At 35.9% G+C, this 22,464-nt stretch overlaps 1 protein-coding gene across 2 annotated transcripts in view; it reads left to right on the plus strand.

Moving 5' to 3' along the window:
- trpn1 (transient receptor potential cation channel, subfamily N, member 1) overlaps positions 1-22,464 on the plus strand; it is an 80,660-nt gene that overhangs the window by 51,856 nt on the left and 6,340 nt on the right. The window contains exons 22-29 of one of the 2 annotated variants that reach the window (XM_051137118.1): positions 36-197; positions 1,076-1,183; positions 1,261-1,458; positions 4,613-4,819; positions 6,587-7,050; positions 8,582-9,492; positions 10,905-11,051; positions 11,148-15,232. In XM_051137118.1, coding sequence (XP_050993075.1) covers positions 36-197; positions 1,076-1,183; positions 1,261-1,458; positions 4,613-4,819; positions 6,587-7,050; positions 8,582-9,492; positions 10,905-11,051; positions 11,148-11,287 — 2,337 coding nt within the window. In that variant the 3' untranslated portion in view covers positions 11,288-15,232. Of the gene's footprint in view, positions 1-35; positions 198-1,075; positions 1,184-1,260; positions 1,459-4,612; positions 4,820-6,586; positions 7,051-8,581; positions 9,493-10,904; positions 11,052-11,147; positions 15,233-22,464 lie in introns of those variants that run through there. The other variant, XM_051137119.1, reaches the window with a different exon arrangement.

The following is a 22,464-nucleotide window of genomic DNA, read 5'->3' on the forward strand; positions in this document are numbered from 1 at the left end:
CAGTGTTACTGAATCATCTCTATGTGTTTGTGTAGACGGGTTTGACGGCTCTGCACGTGGCAGCCTGTTTTGGACAGGTGGACTTCGTGAGAGAAATCCTGACTAAAGTTCCAGCCACAATACGCAGCGAATTCCCCACCAACAGAGGCAGCAGCAGCGGCAAAGATGATGTGAAGAGGCAGCAGCCGTTAGCTGAGGTGACACAACAGCACAGTTTTAACTCACAGAGATACACTGCAAAAATAAGACAATTTAATTACATTTCTTGGTTTGCATTGAAGCTTTACATGTTGTTAATGCATTTTGTTTTCACAAATTAGGAATCAAATCCATGAGCATTGTTATTGTCATTATTTTTATTTGAAAAATAATTTAGTTTTTATTTTTATCTAAATAAATGCATCTTTACACAGTCCAGTTTATTCTGAGTGGATTTATACTCCAAATTCAATATAACATAAAAGAATAAATAATCTAACCTTATATATATATATATATATATATATACATATACGTGTGTGTGTGTGTGTGTGCGTGTATATAATAGAATTATAACTCATAATTTAGTTAAATATATTTATTTCTTTAATTAATTTATTTAGAGTGAATTTACACTCCAAATCCAATATAACATAAAAGAATAAAATAAACTTATTATATTAAAATATTTATAATTATTATTTACTTATTGTTGTTGTTATTATTATTATTATTAATCTTTACACAGTCCAGTTTATTTTGAATGAATTTATACTTTAAACTTAATGTAACATAAAAGAATAAAATAAATATTATTATAAAAAATTATATTTACTTACATTATTATTATATTATATATTTAAAATGATTAATATTTTCATATTCAGATTCATATTTAATGTTAAAACATTAATATCAACATTTTATTGTACATGTTCATTCTGTATGTGCAACTTTAGCTGCCTTTGCTGAGTAAAGGATATTCAAGATATATCCAAAAAGTAATTTTGCTTTTACTGCACCAAAAACCACAATGTCCTATCATTATTGCTTGATTTCTGACTCTGTGTGTGTGTGTGTATGTGTGTGTGTTCAGTCAGGTTACACTCCTCTGCACCTGGCGGCTCAGTCCGGTCATGAGAACGTGGTTCGCCTGTTGCTGAATTCTCCTGGAGTTCAGGCTGATGCTGAAACAGACATTCAGGCAAGAGATCAGAAGCACTGCTGCGGTCTGAAGCGTGTCGTTTAAGCGTGGTACTGACCGTTCGTCGTGTGTTTCAGGGCTCCAGTCCTCTGCACCTGGCGGCTCAAAACGGACACACGGCTGTGGTCGGGCTGCTGCTCAGCCGCTCTGGATCTCTGCTGCAGCTGACCGACAAACGCGGATGTACCTGTCTGCATCTGGCCGCCGCGCACGGACACATGGCCATGGTGAGAGTCCTGCTGGGACAGGGAGCGGAGATCAATCACACGGACATGGTGAGAAAAAACCTGTCATGTAAAGAGTCATGTCTTAAACAGTGGCGGCTACTGGTCTGTCAAATAGGGGAAGCTCATTTTCGGTCTACATCATAAAATTGTCTATTTATTTATTCACAAGAATGTGCCTTATTGTCATTAGTGAGTCACAATGCAAACAATCGTAAAAAAAAAAAGCTTTAGTTTTATTATGCGAAATATGATGTATTTTTTCTTTTAGTCAGATGCTACTATATAGTATAAATATTTTGCAATTTAAATAAGGTTATTATGGAGATTTATTTATTTATTTATAAAGTATTTTAATAGAAATATAAGGTTTCATTATGTTATGTTAAATTTTTTCAAGATTACTATATATATATATATATATATATATATTAATTTATAGTCATCCTCCATGTTAATATTTAATGTAGTCATCTATATATATATATTGATTACTACATTAAATATTAACATGAATGAATGAATGAACGATCTAAAAAAAATATTAAACTCTGTAAAAGTGAAACAAGGAATGTGGTGTATAATTGTGTGAAATGTATGATGAAAATCAAGCAATTTCGCCAAGCAAATATAAAGAAATAGGTTGCAGCAGTTCTTATTTCGACTGAACTTGAGAAATCCGCGATGGGACTGAGCGCGAATAGCTTCAGCGATTCCTTATAGTACAAAATCGCTGTCAGTCAAAAGGAGATGCAATCTTTCGACAGACCCTCCAATCATCACGCAGAAGCTCGGAGTCCAGGCCAGCCCACTCCTCATTTGCTCCTCATTCACCCCCAGAGACGCTGAGCGTCCGTGGGCGGGACATAATCGCAGCGTTTATCCAATGACCGTCTAGTTTCAAAGCACTGAAAAAAAAACGTTCAAAGCAGCCGCATTGAAGTCAATGGACGCTGGGCTTCAACGGGGAAATGCACTGTGACGCTACGGGAATGTATGAGAAGAAAATCAAGTCAGCCGACCTGCTATATCTAACTGATTCTGAACGAACTCGTCTTTGAGATGAACGTTTTCTAACGCATTTTAGTCAATAAAATGTTAATACAATAGTACATAATTTGACCATTAATTTTGTGACATTATAGGGGGAAGCTGAGCTTCCCTTGCAGTCTTAAAGAAATCGCCACTGGTCTTAAACTATGCTCAGATTTCCTGAGATACCAAAGCAGTGTTGTTATTGTTAACTACACTAAATTTATTAAAAAATGTATTTAAATACACTCTTAAAAATGCTGGGTTAAATACAACCCAGCGCTGGGTGAAATATGGAGTTGATTTGACCTAGCAGTTGGGTTAAATGTTTAAATGTTTAACCCAACCTTCTGGGTAGTTTTGTGTAACTTAACTATTGTTTAACAATTACTGTATGGCTGGCTTAAAATGAACCCAAAATAGGTTGTAAATTAAAAATCAGACATAATTAAAATATTATTAAGCCATAAGCCAAAATGTTTATTATTTAATTATTATTTATTTAACTTATTAATAAAAGTTCATTTATTGAACATATTAATAAGTGTTAATTTCCAACCTATTTTGGGTTCATTTTAAGCAAGAAATATTGCATTTTTTAAGCAATAGTTGACTTTAATAAACTCCCAGACTGCTGGGTTAAACATTTAAAAGCTGAAATAAAATAAAAAATATATATTACATTTTTAAAAAATTATTAAAAGATAAATAAAAGAAGTTTAAGTACTAAAATGATTGAAAGTAAAATTTAAATAAATATAAAGCCAAAAAATTAATTAACTAATAATTAACTTGAAAAATATAAATAAATCTTAGTGTATATATAAATACACTACTGGTTAAAAGTTTGTAATATAATAATAATATTATTATTATTATTATTATTATTATTATCATTATTATTATTATTATTATTATTATTATTATTATTATTATAAAAGTTTGTAATTATTACGATTTTTTAAAAATGTTTTTGAAAGAAGTCTCTAGTGCTCAACAAGGTTTTTGAAAATTCATCTATGCTATACTAGCAGTGAATTACATTTAAAGAAAAAAATCTAATAGAAAACATTTTAAATTGTAATAATATTTCATAATTTTACTGTATTTTTGATTATGTAAATTAAACACATTTATTCAGTTATGCCTGGTATTTGACTGGTAATGGTTTTATTTTATTTTTAATTTAAATTTCATTTTTAAATCATTTTTACTTTTTTAACTTTTACTTTTTATTTATTTTTATTTAGCTTAAATTGTTTTATCACTTAAGCTTTAGTTTCTGTAATTTCAGTTTCAATTTAATGCATCCTTGTTGAATAAAAATATTAATTTCATTCATAAAATAAAAAAAGCAAAGAAATTAAAAGTGTTATTATGGTATTATCTATGTACTATTGTAGTATTTATTAATATTTTAAATGTAAATGTTTTTTTTACATCTTCAGTTTTCACTTTATTTTTAATTTAAGCGTTTTTTGTAATTTTTACTTTTTAAATTTTTAAATTTCTTTTTTTTTCTATCCATCTTAAATTATTGTATCACTTCAGCTTTAGCTTCAGTAATCTCAGTAATTTCAGTGCATCCTTGCTGAATAAAAATATTAATTTACTTTAAGAAACAAAAAAAATAAACATCTTTGGAAACACAGCAAATAATTTAAAAGTGTTATTTTGGTATTATTTATATGCTACTTATTAATATTTTCAATGTAAAGCTTTTGTTTGTACATATTCATTTTATTTTTTATTTAAGGGTTTCTTGTAATTTTTACTTTTCTATTTATTTATATACTACTTATTAATATTTTAAATTAAAGCTTTTGTTTTTACATCTTCATCTTTCATTTTATTTTTAATTTAATGGTTTCTCTTTCTTTGCAATATTTACTTTTTTAACTTTTACTTTATTTCTGTTTAGCTTAAATTGTCACTTCAGCTTTAGTTTAATTAATTTCTGTTTCAATTTAATGCGTCCTTGCTGAATAAAAATATTAATTTATTTAGTAATAATATTTCACAATGTTACAGTATTTTTGATTAAACAAATGAAAAACATTTAATTATTCCTAATTTTGACTGGTAGTGTAATACCAAAACAACACTTCACCATAGTCGGCAGTATGAGCTCAAGTTGATAGCTGTGATCCGTAAAGCTGATGTATGTTTTCAGAGTGGCTGGACGCCGCTGCATTACGCGGCTAAAGCCGGCTGTCTGGAGACGGTGTCCTTCCTGGTGGAGAGCGGAGCGTCGCCGTGCGTCGAGTGTTGTGCCGGACGGACCCCGCTGCAGTACGCCGCTCAGGAGAACCACGAGGAAACCGTCATCTTCCTGCTGAGACGAGAGAAGAACACACTCCGACTGCTGGACGACAAGAAGGTCAGACATGTATTATTAAGTTGGCTTGAAAAAGCCAGCTTACTGTTATCCTATTTAAACTTCTTCTCCACTTCTTCTTCTGAGACTAAATTTTAAAGTGTATCTCCTCCTAGAGTTTCATAGACTGTCAAAACCAACAAAAATCCCTTAGACTGGACAGAATGTTCAAATAAGCCAATACTCTTAAAACTCCAATTATCAAAATTCAAATCTTAACTCCAAGAATCCTTTGAGACTAAATCAAGCTTCCCTTCTATGTACTATTACTAATCAATTCAAACTCATTCAAACTCGTCTAATACATCTAATATTTCTAATATTTCTAATCTATTTAAAGGAACACTTCACTTTTTTTGAAAATAGGCTCATTGTCATATGGCCATTTTTGAGCGAGATGCTAACGGTCTAATCAGATTCAATAATCTATGCTAAGCTATGCTAAAAGTGCTACCGCCAGACCCGGAGATCAGCTGAATGGATTCGAAAACGGTAAAACTAGACTGGTTAACTCTGGTTAATTGGACAATGAGCCTATTTTAAAAAAAGTGGAGTGTTCCTTTAAATCATGTTAGCAATATGCTAGTCATGCTAACAACATGCTATTAACATGCTAATTATGCTAGTAACATGCAAATCATGCTAGAATCATGCAAGTAACTTGCTAATCATGTAATCATTCTAGAAGCATGCTAGGAACTTGCTAATCATGCTAGAATCATGCAAGTAACATGCTAATCATGCTGGAAACATGCTAGCGACATGTTAATCCTGCTAGAATCATGCTAGTATCTTGCTAATCATGCTAGAATTGTGCTAGTAACATGTTAATCATGCTAGTAACTTGCAAATCATGCTAGAAGAATGCTAGTAACTTGTTAATCATGCTAGAAACATGCTAGCAACATGCTAATCATGCTAGTAACTTGCGAATCATGCTAGTAACATGCTATTCATGCTAGAAACATGCTAGTATCTTGCTAATCATGCTAGAATTGTGCTAGTAACATGTTAATCATGCTAGAAACATGTTAGTAACGTGTTAAACATGCTAGCAACTTGCTAATCATGGTAACAACATGATAGCAACACCATAGCAACCACCCTGGGTACCCTAGCAACCACCTAGCAACACCCTAGCAACCACCCTGAGTACTCTAGAAAACGCCTATAAACACCTTAGCAACCACCCCGGGTATCCTAGCAACCGCCTAGCAACCACCCCAGGTACCCTAGAAACCGCCTAGCAACACCTTTGCAACCTTCCCAGGTACCCTAGCAACCACATAGTAACACTCTAGCAACCACCCCGTGTACCCTAGCAACCGCCTAGCAACACCTTAGCAATCATCCCGGATACCCTAGCAACCACATAGCAACACCCTAGAAAACACCCTGAGTACCCTAGCAACCGCCTAACAACACCTTAGCAACCACCCTGCATACTCTAGCAACCACATAGCAACACCCTAGCAACCACCCTGAGTAACCTACCAACCACGCAGCAACACCCTATGTATCTGTTTTTCTAATAGACTGTATTGCCTTCAAAACATTCAGACTTTAATCTTTCAAACTATTTTAAACCGAAAACAGTCGAACTTAAAACTTTTTAAAACTTTTCAAAGTTTCTGGCTAGGCTTTTTCAAGACTTTTTCAAGTTTGTCTACGAACTTTACTTTCTAGTTTGTTTAATATGATGCCAAGGTTGAATCATTTCATATTTAATGAGCAGATTAGACTCATTCCTTTTGCATGTTTTGTCTGTAGTTTGTGTTCAATCTGATGGTGTGCGGCCGCATGAATGATAATCTGGCTCTGGAGGAGTTGGTTCTTCATTGTCCTGCTCCTCTGGACACGTGCGTCCGTCTGTCGCGAGCTCTGACTCAGGCCGCGCTCAGAGAGAAGGAGCGCTCCGTCGATCTACACGCCGCTGCGACTCACTGCGAGCTCATGGCCTCTGACCTCCTGACCCTCGCCGCCTCGGCCGGGGGTCACGGCGCCGGTCCAATCCTCAGGGCCGTGGACCACCGGGGCGCCAGCATGCTGGACTGCCTGATCGAGGGCCAGCAGAAGGGTGTGGTGTCCCATTCGGCGGTGCAGACGTATCTGATGGACGTGTGGTACGGAAGCCTGCAGTGGGACTCGTGGAAGATCGTGCTGCTGTTCTTCTGTTTGCTGTTCTGTCCTCCACTGTGGCTGGTGCTCTCACTGCCACTCTGCAAAAGACACAGGTCTGGTCTTTTGCAGTAAATTTCTCACCAAGGCTGCATTTATTTGTTTAAAAATACAGTAAAAATGGTAATATTGTGAAATATTATTGCCATTTAAAATAGCTTTTTTCTATGTAAATATATTGTAAAATGTAATTTATTCCTGTGACATAAAGCTGAATTTTCATTTCATTACTCCAGTCTTCAGTGTCACTTGATCCTTCAGAAATCATTCAGATATGCTGATTTGCTGCTCAAGAAACATTTATGATTATTACTGATGTTTTGTAGAAACAGTGATACATTTGGTTTTTCAAGATTCTTTGATGAATAGACTGTTCAAATGAACAGAATTTATTTTGAAATATAATTTTTTTTAACATTATAAATGTCTTTGCTGTCACTTTTAATCAATTTAATGCATCCTTGCTGAAAAAAAAAAATTAAAACAAAAACATTATAAACAGCAGTGTTATTTTTGTATTATTCATAGTATTTGTTAATATTTTAAATTTAAAGCTTTTATTTACATTTTCAGTTTAATTTTAATTTGTAAGTTTTTTGTAATTTTTAATTTTTTTACTTTTACTTGACATTTTTACTTTTAATTTTTTTATTTCCATTTAGCTTTAATTATTTTATCAATTCAGCTTTAGTAATAATTTTAGTACTTAAACTTTTTAATTTCAACTTTAGTATTATTTATATACTATTAAAGTATTTATTAATACTGTTAATTTTGAATTAGCTTTTATGTGCTTTTTTATTTTCATTTTAGTGCTATTGTCGTTTTTCTCATTATTAAAAAAATATTTATGTTCAGCTTTAATTTGTTTTTATTTCAGTTTTAATTTTAGTAATTTTAGTACTTAAACGTTTTAATTTCTAATTTTCCTTTTTCGCCTAATATATATATTTTATTATCTATTTTTAATTTATTTTACAAAAACGATTTTAATTGTTAACAATAAAGTTATCAATAGCAAGACTGGTCTTTAGATCAACTTTAGTATTATTTATTTACAATTAAATTATTTATTAGTATTTTGAATTAGCTTTTGTGTATGTGTTTTTTTTGTTTTTTTTAAGTTTTAGTAATTTAGTTATGTACTTTTGTCATTTTTGTCATTTAAAAAATAAGTTCAGCTTTATTTTGTTTTTATTTCAGTTTTAGTCATTTTAATACTTAAAACTTTTCGTTGAAGTTTTTCACCTAATATCTATATTTTATTATCTATCTTTATTTCAGTTAACAAAAACAATTTTAATTGTTAACAATAAAGTTAACAATAGCAACAACAGCAAGTCTTTAGATCAGCTTTGGTATTTTCTAATTTTGGTTTAAGTTTTTTAAAGTTTGTTTTTAATCAATATTTATATCTCATTTTACGTCTTTTCCAATTATTGAGAATAATTTCATATTTTAATTGAAGTTAACAACAGCTTTAGATCAAAAGGTTTCCAAGAATTCAGCCACATGTCCAAAATTTTTTTGCCAGTGTGTCTTGCTTAAAGAGAAATGTGTGTAACTGATTGTTTTGATCTCTCCCAGCTTCAACACCATCCCAGTCGTGAAGTTCATGAGTCACCTGGTGTCGCACGTCTTCCTGTTGGCCCTGTTCATCCTGACGATTGTGTATCCGCCTGTGAATCCTGTATCCCAGGGCCATGTGGTTCCCGGCTGGTCTGAGTGTCTGTTACTGATCTGGCTTTGTGGGATGCTGGTATCCGAGCTGACATTCCCAGGTGAGCGTGCTGGATTAGCATGGATTCGTTTTTTTCTCCTGTTCTGTTCCGGCGTGGCTCTGCTGTGCCACCTGCTGGCGGTCTTCTTCCAATGGTGGTCACCGAAGCACCTGTACTGGCTGTTCGCCCGGAATGTCCTGCTGGCTGTGGCGATGAAGCTGGGATTCATCCAGCTGCTGGAGTTCCTCACGTTCCATCACTTATTTGGCCCGTGGGCCATAATCATCCGAGACTTGATAAAGGATCTGTGTCGGTTCGCTGTGATCCTCATGTTGTTCCACATCGCCTTCACGCTGAGCCTCACCGCTTTGTGTCAGCCACTGAATCTGCAAGAATGTGACAACAGCACTGGTAATGTCACACAAGTGGCCATTCCGGGTCCTTTAAACATATCTGTGCTGCTCTTCTTCGCTTTGTTTGGTTTAACCGACCTAGATAAAATTGCCGAAGTGCCGAGGTGCCCGTCACACACCACAGCCATTTTGACTAAAACGGTGTTTGGCGTGTATCTGGTGGTGACGGTCATCGTGTTGATCAACCTCCTCATCGCCATGATGAGCGACACGTACCAGCGCATCCAGGCTCAGTCCGACACGGAGTGGAAGTTTGGCCGCGCCGTTCTAATACGGGATATGAGCCGCAAGTCTGGAATTCCTTCTCCGTTCAACCTGTTCACCAACCTGTTCTACTCCATCAAGGTGTTTTGCAAATGCGCAGGTATGAGTCACGGTTCATTAGCGATCGCTTGCATGTTACTATGTAAGCTTGTTTCTGCCAAAGAATAAATAATGATAAAGGTAATAACTGACAACTGATCTCACAATTCTAACTTTTTTCAGTATTTTGAGTTTGTATTTTGCCATTCTTTTTTCTTTTTGTCACCCAATTTTGTCACAATTCTTGAATTCTTTTTTTCTCAGAATTCAAAGTTTTCATCTCGCAATTAGAACTTTTTTTCTTGGAATTCTAAGTTTACATCTTGCAATTTTTACTTTTTTTTATTCTGAGTTTACATCACAGAATTACGACTTTTTCCCCTGGAATTCTGAGTTTACATCCCTCATTCTGTCTTTTTTCTAGGAATTCAGGATTTACATCTCTTAAGTCTGACATATATCTTGCAATTCTGAGTTTACATCTCGTAATTCTTACTTTTTTTCTCAGAATTCTAAGTTTGTATCTTACAATTCTGACATTTTTTTCTCAGAATTTTGAGTTTACAAAGTTTACATCCCTCAATTCCATCATTTTTCTCAGAATTCAGAATTTACATCTCGTAGTTCTGACATATATCTCGCAATTCTGAGTTTACATCTCAGAATTCTGAGGGTTTTTTTTCTTGGAATTCTGAGTTCACATCTTGCAATTCTAAATTTTTTTCTCAGAATTCTGAGTTTACGTCACACAATTCTGACTTTTTTCCCTGGAATTCTGCGTTTACATCATACAGTTTGAACTTTTTTCTTAAAATTCTGAATTTACATCTCGCAATTCCGTCTTTTTTTCTCAGAATTCTAAGTGTACATCTTGTAATTGTGACATTTTTTCTCAGAATTCTGAGTTTGCATCTCCCAATTTGGACTTTTTTCTTGGAATTCTGAGTTCACATCTTGTAATTCTAAAAAAAAATTTTAGAATTCTGAGTTCACATCCTGCAATTCCATCTTTTTCTCAGAATTCTGAGTTTAAATCACACAATTCCGACTTTTTTCTCTGAATTCTGAGTTTGCATCTCCCAATTTGGACTTTTTTCTTGGAATTCTGAGCTCACATCCCGCAATTCCGTCTTTTTTCTCAGAATTCTGAGTTTATATCTAGCAATTCATAATTGTTTTTTAGAGTTCTGAGAAAAAGGTGAGAATTGTGAGATAAAACGTCACAAATTACCTTTTTAGTTTTTTTTTAATGCCATGGCGAAAACAAGATTTCATATATTTCTAATGCATTGTGTGCAACTTAAAATAATTTTGTCCTTATTTGAAGAAATTGTTTAAATAAATATCATTGAAGATCTTTTTTTTTTTTTTGCAGTTGTTTAGTTTATGTAAAAGAAAAGAATATTAAGGAATCATAGAACCCTCAGAAATGGTTTGAACCTGCATCAAGTCTGTATCCTCTGTTGTGTTCAGGGAAGGTCTGCTCTGAGGAGGGTCGTGAGGTGATAAATGAGGATGAAGACGCTGAAGGTTTGTCAGACTCACGTTCTGTAGATCTGCTGGCTCAAGGATCTGTCAGCTGGGTCAAAGGAAACAAGAGAACGCAGATCCTCCCCGAGGGCGAGTACCCAAAATCACATATTTTAAAGACTTCTCTTGAGAAATTTTTGCATTTGTCATATACATATCGTGTAATCATGTTGTGTCACTGTGCAGGTGGTCAGATCACACTGTCCATGTCTGGAGGACATGTGCGTGTGGAGAACGTTGTGGACTGGCCATCTGTGGTCCAGCAGTTTTTATCCCAGCACAGACAGAGGGAAAGATCACCGCCAGAGAGAGAGACGAATGAATGACTGGCGGCTTCACCGTGACAGATGAATTTGCACTGCCTATGAACATCAGTCCAACCACCTGAGCCCACAACACGTCAACTTCCTGTTTAAAAGCTTTAGCATATATCACAGCATGTGCCTTTATCTGATATACACTCCTCACTAGTCATTTTGAAATGAAATGAGATGTCATTTACACTGGAATTCAAAAGATTGGGGTCAGTACGATTTAATGTCTTTTAAAAGTCGCCCACCAAGGCTGCATTTATCTAATAAAAAATGCAGTAAAAACAGCAAAATTGTGAAATATTATTACAATTTCAAATAGCTGTTTTTGGTGTGAATATGTATTAAAATGTAATTTATTTTTGTGAGTCAATTCTGAATTTTCAGCATCATTACTCCAGTCTTCAGTGTCACATGATGCTTCATAAATCATTCTAATATTCAGATTTGCTGCTTAAAAAACATTTCTGAGTATTATCAATATTAAAAACAGTTGTGCTGCTTATTTTTCTCTTAGATGAAGGAATAGCATTTGAAACAGAAGTCCTGATTTGAATCAAGCTATTCATGATTCACGCTCCAAAGTCTTGATCTGAAACAAACAATTCATGATTTGTGCTCTGAAGTCCTGATCTGAATGAAATGATTCATGATTCGTGCTCCAAAGTCCCAATTTGAATCAAACAAATCATGATTCGCACTCCAAAGTCCTGATCTGAATCAAATGATTCATGATTCGCGTTCCAAAGTTCTGATCTGAATCAAACAATTCATGATCCACGTTCTGAAGTCTTTATCTAAATCAAATGATTTATGATTCGTGCTCCTAAGTCCTGATCTGAATCAAACGATTTATGATTTGTGCTCTGAAGTCCTGATCTGAATCAAATTATTCATGATTGACATTCCGAAGTCCCTATTTGAATCAAACGATTCATGATTCATGCCCCCGAAATCCTGATCTGATTAAAACAATTCATGATTCGCGCTCTGAAGTCCTGATCTGAATCAAACGATTCATGATTTACATTTCGAAATCCTGATCTGAATCAAACGATTCATGAGTCACGCTCCGAAGTCCCAATTTGAATAAAATGATCCATGATTCACGTTCCAAAGTCCTGATCTGAATTAAATGATACATTTTTATGCTCCGAAGTCCCGGTCTGAATCAGATGATTCATGAATTGCACTCCGAAGTCCCAATCTGATTTAAATTATTCACGATACCCAATCCAAAGTCCGGTTTAAATCAAAAGATTCACTATACCCACTCCAAGTCTCAAATTTTATTTGGACAAATAAAACCCACTTTAAATGTATAAATTATGAGATGCTTGTAACATTATAAATGTCTTTACTGTCACTTTTGATCAATTTTATGCATCTTTGATGAATAAATGTGTTAATTTCTTTTTAAAACAACAACAAAAAATCTTACAGACCCCAAACTTTTGAATGGTAGTGTATATGCGCATATGTATTCCTACTTGATATATCTGACTTAGAATCATAAATGTGTTTTATTGGCCGATGACATATAATGAAACCATATGCAATGCTCACTTGTAGGGAGTTGAAAATATTGGAAAACACACTAAAGCACTGCCAGGAAGATGTTTTACAGTATTATATTTTTGTTTTATTATAACGCCATAGAAATATCAGTGTTAAAGCTATAAAAGAATTTCTTTATTTTTGCCTTTTTGTTGTTTTTTACAAATACAATGAAATCTACATGTAAATCACACATACTAAATATAGGTCCACGCCACATATAGCTGTATAATCACTGAGTACATTTGTAGAAATGGTATGAAAGTGTTTTCAGGGCTGTCAACTTGTTTTTGTTAAAGGAGAAGTCCACTTCTAACAGTTCACAAATAATTTACTCACCCCCTTGTCATCCAAGATGTTCATGTCTTTCTGTCTTCAGTCATTAAGAAATTATGGTTTTTGAGGAAAACATTTCAGGATTTTTCTCCATATAATGGACTGATATGGTGCCCCGATTTTGAACTTCCAAAATGTAGTTTAAATGCAGCTTCAAAGGGCTCTAAACGATCCCAGCCGAGGAAGAAGGGTCTTATCTAGCGAAACGATCTGACATTTTTTTCGGAAAATAAAAATATGTAAACTTTTTAAGCACAAAAGCTCGTGTAGCGCAGGCTCTGGGATGCGCATTCACGACACTACATACTATTGAATCACGTCGAAAGGTCACGCGGAACATAGGTTTAACTACAGACCCAGTGTTTACAAAGCGAACGTGCAAAGACTAAGAAAGTGCAAGTAAGTCAAACGCTGTTTACAAACAAAAACGTACAACGATGTCGGACGATTCTGAAGTTGTAGGAGAAAATAAGATGGAGTTTTTCGACATACTCTACCTTTTTGAGCCGGGGTACACTGACGATGAACTTAGACGTGATTCGTAGTAGTGATGGGAAGTTCGGATCATTTTACCGACTCTGAACTTTGAGTCTCATTCAGCAAAATGAACAAATCTTTTTTTTGAGTCATTTTGCTTATTTTAGCAAAATATAATTAAAATGTTACGTGTTACTTCACTAACACATCTACTGCTTACACAAACATTGATCACACCACAAACAAGACAAAACTATAATGCTATAAGAAACAGAAAAAGATTAATTCATTGTTAACCTGTGTCTTTAGTCTATGATTAGATTTCCTCATTACGAAATTATATATAATAACATGATACCAAATACCAGTTCGCAGTATTACGCAGCATAATGGACTGTTTTGTACAGGTAAAATAACTGAAAAACAAATGACACTGGAAGTTTAAAAAAAAAAGAGCCTGAAGTCCAGATTTGAATCAAACAATTCATGAATCATGCTCCTAAGTCCTGATCTAAATCAAACGATTCATGATTCGCGCTACGAAGTCCCGATTTGAATCAACGATTCATGATGCGCACTCCAAAGTCCCGATTTGAATCAACGATTCATGATTCGCACTCCAAAGTTCCGATTTGAATCAACGATTCATGATTTGCACTCCGAAGTCCCGATTTGAATCAAACGATTCATGATTCGCACTCCGAAGCCCTGATCTGAATCTAACGATTCATGTTCTGCACTTCGAAGTTCTAAACTGAATCAAACGATTCATGATTCGCGCTACGAAGTCTTGATTTGAATCAACGATTCATGATTCACACTCCGAAGTCCCGATTTGAATCAAACGATTCATGATGCGCACTCCGAAGTCCCAATTTGACTCAACGATTCATGATTCGCACTCCGAAGTCCCGATTTGAATCAAACGATTCATGATGCGCCCTCCGAAGTCCCGATTTGAATCAACAATTCATGATTCGCACTCCAAAGTTCTGATTTGAATCAACGATTCATGATTTGCACTCCGAAGTCCCGATTTGAATCAAATGATTCATGATTTGCGCTACGAAGTCTCGATTTGAATCAATGATTCATGATTCACACTCCGAAGTCCCGATTTGAATCAAACGATTCATGATGCACACTCTGATGATGCGCACTCCGAAGTCCCGATTTGAATCAAACGTTTCATGATGCGCACTCCGAAGTCCCGATTTAAATCAAACGATTCATGATGCGCACTCCAAAGTTCCAATTTGAATCAACGATTCATGATTCGCACTCCGAAGTCCCGATTTGAATCGTTTGATTCATGATGCGCACTCCGAAGTCCCGATTTGAATCAACGATTCATGATTCGCACTCCAAAGTTCCGATTTGAATCAACGATTCATGATTTGCACTCCGAAGTCCCGATTTGAATCAAATTATTCATGATTTGCGCTACGAAGTCTCGATTTGAATCAACGATTCATGATTCACACTCCGAAGTCCCGATTTGAATCAAACGATTCATGATGCGCACTCCGAAGTCCCGATTTGAATCAAACGATTCATGATGCACACTCCGTAGTCCCGATTTGAATCAAACGATTCGATTCATTTGAATCAGCGATTCATGATTCAAAGTCCCGATTTGAATCACGATTCATGATTCAGTCCCGATTTGAATCAAACGATTCATGATGCGCACTCCGAAGTCCCGATATGAATCAACGATTCATGATTTGCACTCCGAAGTCCCGATTTGAATCAAACGATTCATGATTCTTGCTCCAAGGTCCCGATTGAAATCAAACAATTCATGATTCGTGCTCTAAAATCCTGATCTGAATCAAATGATTCATGATTCGTGCTCCAAGCCTCAATTGGAATCAACGATTCATGATTCACGCTCCACGCTCCAAAGTCCTGAACTAAATCAAACGATTCATGATTTGCACTACGAATTCCTGATATGAATAAAACGATTCATGATTCGTGTTCTAAAATCCTGATCTGAATCAAATGATTCATGATTGTGCTACAAAGTCCTCGATTTGAATCAGTGATTCATGATTCATACTCCAAAGTCCCGATTTAAATCAAACGATTCATGATTCACACTCCGAAACCCTGATCTTAATCTAACGACTGAAGACAGAAAGACATGAACATCTTGGATGACCACGGGGGTGAGTAAATTATTTGTGAATTGTTGTTCTAGAAGTGGACTTCTCCTTTAATGGTGTGCTCACATTGTGTCAGAATCACCTAATTTAATTTCATGGTCACAATTATAACATTATGCTCTGAGCTGCTCATTGCTTCAAACTCAAATTAACGCTCATGTTGCCAAAATACTAACATCATGACTTCATAACTGAATGCCTTTAACTGTTGAATCGCTGCCATTAAGGCTGTTTTTCCATGATATCACTTAGAGCAAAAGACAACTGTGCTTTTGTATGATTCAGATTTTACAAGTTTTAACTATGCTGACATGTTCTTGGCAAACGTACTGTTGTTTGTTTGGTTGGTTTTTTAAACTAGTACTACTATGTTGTCGACAACCTTAAATCGTTTTTGTTAGTTCTGCACTTTGACTGTCCTGAAAACAGAAATAAAAGTATCTCTTATTACAAAGATCTGAATTTTATCACTTTTTGACCATATAAATATCAGCATTTTTTGGGCCTTTTTCCTCCATATTCTCACTTCTCAAACCTGATGTATCAAATATGATACAAAACATAAACATGCAAATATATCTTGTCTGTTTCTTACTGTTATTTCATATATCAGATTATTGGGGCTAAATCACATATGCCGCTACATTATTCTCTATTAAAATCTACTTATTTTCATCGTGTATGATAATACAAGTTAATAAAATATGGTACATATTTTAATAAAAGTATGAGGTAAGACTGTGTTAATGTCCACATCTTCCTCTCAGAGACGAAATGAACCAGGCGTTGTACAGTCAGTCAGATATATGATGATGATTTCCACTCACAGGAAGTGCTTTTGCTAACTTGCTTTACTCCAACTTTTATGTGGCGATTGATGGGTTATTCGCTTAAAACAGTTCATACATTCACGTGTCTGAAGTCTCTGTCAGGTTTAACTGTGGACAGAGTGATGAGACGAAGAATAAACATCTGTTACGAGGGACGGTTTTCACTTTTATGGATGTCATTTTTGGACTTGTGTTTATGCTAGTAACTTAACCGTTCCGCGTTAGGAGAGAAAGTGTTTTTCTGCGAATGAGAAGATTTGTATAGGGAAGTCCTGAAATAAAATACATTTGAAGAAAATAACGGCAAATTCACTCTGTGATGTGATGGATGCGATTGCATTAATCAGACATTCAGACCAAACACATGACATTGATGTTTCCTGTTTTGAGCTTCTGGTGTTGCTAATTTTACATCCATAAAAGCACTTCAGTTTGCTTTATTTGTCTTCCTGTTTAATGATTAGAAAACCAAAGGAAAATAGTCCAAAAACACTAAAAATCTTCCAAAACAATTTACTCCCTTTGAGTAATATTGTGCATACTGTGCTTCAGACTTGCTCTTCGTGTCCTAATTTGACTATTTGTTTTGACCAGAGCTGTTTCTAACCACTCACTGATATAACATGTATATATCATGTATATATATTTTATATGTATATATAAATTAACAGATATCCATATTTTGCAAAGCCTACATAAGCAATTTTCTGTAAATGTGTGGGACTTCTTTTAAGTTGCTTCGTTAACTAGACTGAGTGGTTTTACCTAAGTGGTACCACTAAACTATTTGCGCTACAAACCAGTCTCTTTTTGATTACGAAATATATATATAATAACATCATACCAAATACCAGTTTGCAGTATTACGCAGCATAACGGACACTGGAAGTTAAAAAAAAAAAGAGAAGAGCCCGGAGTCCAGATTTGAATCAAACAATTCATGATTCGTGCTCCAAAGTCCTGATCTAAATCAAATGATTTATGACTCGCGCCACAAAGTCCTGATCTGAATCAAATGATTCAAGATTCGCACTCCGGAGTCCTGATCTGAATCTAACAATTCATGTTCTGCGCTCTGAAGTTCTGATCTAAATCAAATGATTCATGATTCGCGCTCCGAAGTCCCAATTGGAATCAAACGATTCATGATTCGCACTACGAATTCCTGATCTGAATCAAACAATTCATGATTTGTGTGCCGAAGTCCCAATTTGAATCAAACAATTCATGATTTGTGCTCTGAATTCCTGATCTGAATCGAACGATTTATATTTCGCACTCCAAAATCCCCAACTTAATCAAATAATTCATGATTCGTGCTCCGAAGTCCTGATCTAAATCAAACGATTCATGATTCGCACTACGAATTCCTGATCTGAATCAAATGATACATGATTCGTGCTCTGAAGTCTTGATCTGAATCAAATTATTCATGATTCGTGTGCTGAATCCTGATTTGAATCAAACAATTCATGACTCGTGCTCTAAATTCCTGATCTGAATCAAACGATTTATGTTTTGCGCTCCAAAAGCCTGTTCTGAATCAAATGATTCCTGAATGTGCTCCGAAGTACTGATTTGAATCAAACAATTCATGATTCACGCTCCGAATTCCTGATCTGAATCAAACTATTTATGTTTTGCACTCCAAAGTCCCATTCTGAGTCAAATGATTCCTAAATGTGCTCTGAAGTACCGATTTGAATCAAACAATTCATGATTCACACTCCGAATTCCTGATCTGAATCAAACGATTTATGTTTTGCGCTCTGAAGTCCCGATTTGAATCAAACAATCCATGATTGTTCTGAAGTCCGATTTAAATCAGATTTAAATGATTAATGATACCCAATCCAAAGTTCCAGTTCCACTCCAAGTCTTGAATTTTATTTGGAGAAATAAAACCCACTTTATGAGGAAATCAGTACTGATGAATCGGACAAAATGGGGGAACTGAATTCTTTAGATGTTACTACCTTTAACAGCGCTTTTAAAATGAATTTGCTTAAGAATCTCCTTAATAATCCCTCTTCACATTATCCCTAATTATTTTTTCTCTAAAGTTGGTGATCTGAATTTTCTCCTGCTTTGTAATTATACTGTTTCGAAAATCCCTGTCAGACTTTCTAATTTTCATAAGCAGATGCTCTTGGCCTGGTTCATAGTATACAAACACAACTTTTCTCCACACAGATATAATTTATGGAAAAACTAAGGATATTCTTTATAAGAATAACTCACTTTTCTTTTAAAAACAAGGTTCTTTTATTGGTCAGCCTTTTAACTCACAAGGCAGACTTTATAACTGTTCAGATTTACAGAAATATAGCATTTCTGTGTCTGCTGATGAATGTGCTGTTGTTTTCAAAGCCATTCCCTCTGGTGTCTTTTCTGCTGCAAGGTACTACATTTTCCATGGTCACATCCTTACACACTGAACTTAAATGACACAATGATCGGAAGCATATGCTTTTCTGTAAAGCAAAAAAAAAAAAAAAAAAAAAAAAAAAACGTAAATTCAGAGCTCTTTTCCAGAGAGAGATAATCAGAATTCCTTATGTAATACCATATTGGAATAATATTGTGGAGAATGTTCCATGAGGGAAAGTATGGACCTAACCTCATAAGTATCTGCTTACCAATAAAGTAAAAGAAATAACATTTAAAATAATTTACAAATGTTATCCGACTATATAAGTCAGACACTGAAGTGAATTGCAGTTGTTGTCATTCTTCTGAAAAAGACTTTTGTTTTGGCAATGCACCAAAATATTGGTTTTGCTTTTTTGGTGTTTATCCAATTTTATTTTGTAAGTGACTTCTCCTTTTGTTTTAAAGATGATTTCTTTGGATTGTTTGACTATTCAACGAAGAATATGGGAAAATATTACGTAGTTAATTTATGTTTCCTGTTAGCTACATTTCATATTCATAAACAACAGTTTACTGGCTCTAAACCTTACTTTCCTTTATTCAGAGTTGACCTCAACAATGGAAACTATCTAAAGTTCCATTAATCCAAAAAAAAAAAAACTTTTTATTTTCATCCTTTGTCATTTTAAGATTTAATTTTATTAGGTTGTTGTTGTTACCCTGGAAATATAAATACACACATACATACCTAAAAGCGCTCGATTGGAATCAAATGATTCATGATATGCTCTCCGAAATTCCGATCTGAATCGAATGATTCACGATCTAAAGTCCCAATCTGAATCAAATGATTCGCAATATACGCTCCGAAGTCCCAATCTGAATTGAATGATTCACGCTCATCCCAATCTAAATCAAATGATTCGCTCTAATCAAATGATGCGCTCTAAAGCCCTCATCTAAATATTCACGATACACAATCTGATCTGAATCGAATGATTCGCGATACACAATCCGAAGTCCTGATCTGAATCAAATGATTCATGTTTGCTCCCGATCTAAATCAAAGGATTCGGTATGCACTCCGAGCCTCGATTGGAACCAGACGATTCGCTATATGTGATCCGAAGCCCAGATCTGAATCGAATGATTGGCTATACGCAATATGAAGTTCCGATCTGAATCAAATGATTCATGCTCGTCTCTATCTTACATTTTTTCTCAAATGCTAAAACACATTTCACAAACGTTTCCTCCATGTTCCCCAATGTCTAAACACAACACCCTTTTCTAAAGCTACATAAACACAACCACACCTTCTCACTTCAAAACTCAAACTTTCACACCAAAAGAGCAGCTCGAAGCTTTCAAAAATGTAAAAACTATACACATCATTACACACTACAGCAAAACAATTGAAAACACAATGCTCAATTTGTGAGAAGGTTCTTTGTTTCATAACTGCCAATGCATATTTTTAGAAACTACAGTAACGGATCTTCTTAGATCTCTGCAGAGGATTAGGCATTTAGATTTGTGAGTTTCATATGAGGAGTATAAATCTATAGAAAAGGGTGTGAAGTTTTTTTATTTACTTTATTCACACCACACACACACCACAATCACTGAGCGGCATCATGTCGCAGAGCTGCATCGGGCCATATCACCTCATCCACATCGCAGGCTATATTGTCTCTTGCCAGGCACCGCGGGAAAAACGCCCTGGAATGGCGAATCCATCTTTGGAAGGCCTCCACTGGGATGTCAACACAGGCCAGCTCCATTGCCCTTAGGAGGTTCTCTCTAATGTATGGTTGTCTGTCATAAACCTTCCATCTCCACGATGAGAAGAACTCCTCTATAGGGTTCAGGAAAGGGGAGTAGGGTGGCAGACAGACGTTTAAAAACTGGTTACTGTTGGTGGTGAACCACTCTCTGATTTGGTTTGTTCTGTGGAAGCGGACATTGTCCCAAATGATCACATAAATGTGATGTGCGTGCCCAGGATGGTGTTGCTGGCAGTCCAGGAGGATGTCTCTTAGCTCCTCTAGGAAGGTGAGGAGACGTTGGGTGTTGTAAGACCCAAGGACAGCATGCCGGTGGACAAGCCCCTCCGAACCCATGGCCGCACAAAGAGTAATATTACCCCCCCGTTGGCCAGGAACCTCAGTGATGGCTCTTTGGCCAATGATGTTACGGCCTCTTTGCCTTCGTTTCTGCAGGTTGAAGCCAGCCTCATCCAGGAAGAGGTACTCATGAGGTCTGGCCATCGCGTCCAACTGTAATATCCTCTGTGAAAATGTGAAAGTGCACAGGGGTTCAGAACAACAGTCAATCAGGTAGCACAGTATTGTCCAGAAGTAATGTAGGCCACTGAGCAACACAGTATGTCCACTAACTGTACTGTGAACATGGATGTATACTTACTTGCACACACTCGTAACGTAGGTCTTTGTGTCGCGCAGAGTTGCGCTCAAAGGGAAGACCTATAGACCTGTTTCATCCGCATCTTTTGGCGCCGAAGAACTCGGTCTATTGTGGCCAAGCTGACATCATCAATGCTCTCAAAGTTGACATTATCGGCAATGACTTTGTCTCTGATCTCCCGGAGTCTGATGAGGTTGTTCTCACAAACCATATCCACAATGAGGGTTTCTTGTGCCGCTGTAATTATGGCAACCCTCCCACCTCTATGTGGCATTCTTTCAACTCTAAAGAAAGGAACATGTGTTGTCAATTGACATGTTTTACAATAACAACTGATTTGAAACCAATAGACTACTTTCACAGGCTTTGTGACAAAGAAAGCAATAGAGTACAATACCTGTTGTGTTGTCTGAATGCCCTGATAATGGTGGCCACGGTGAACCTACTCAGGTTTGGACGGACTCTTAGTCCTGCTTCAGCCATTGTCATGCCATGGACAATGACATGGTCAATGACTGTTGCTCGCATCTCGTCCGTAATGATGGTGCGAGGTTGTCTTGCTCTCCCTCCTGGACCTTCTCCTCTCCCTTGTTGGCCTCCTCCTCTTCCTCGTTGGCCTGCTCCTCTTCCTCCTCTGATTTGAACTCCTCTTCCTCGTTGGCCTGCTCCTCTTCTTCCATGGCCAGCTCTTCTCCCTCCTCTGACTCGAATTCCTCTTCCCCTGACTCTGCCTTCATCCATTGTGTTTGTTTGGAATCTTCAGCAAACTGTGCACTCTGAACTTGCTTTTATACATGTGGTCACAGCATTAGCAACAAGTGTCTTCAATTTTAAGAGTCGTTGTGTGTAATGAATGACGCCAGGTGTGTTCATTGTGTTCAAATATTGCTGACTGTGGCAAGCATTTTGCATCACATGAGCTTTCATTTGAGAATATGAACAGAGTTCTTTTGCAACTTGTGTTTTAGCAAGGAAAAATGTGTTTAGATTTATGAGAACGGAGTTTTGTTTTGTGAATTGT

The sequence above is a fragment of the Labeo rohita genome, chromosome 19 (assembly GCF_022985175.1).
Source record: "Labeo rohita strain BAU-BD-2019 chromosome 19, IGBB_LRoh.1.0, whole genome shotgun sequence".
Classification (NCBI taxonomy): domain Eukaryota; kingdom Metazoa; phylum Chordata; class Actinopteri; order Cypriniformes; family Cyprinidae; genus Labeo; species Labeo rohita.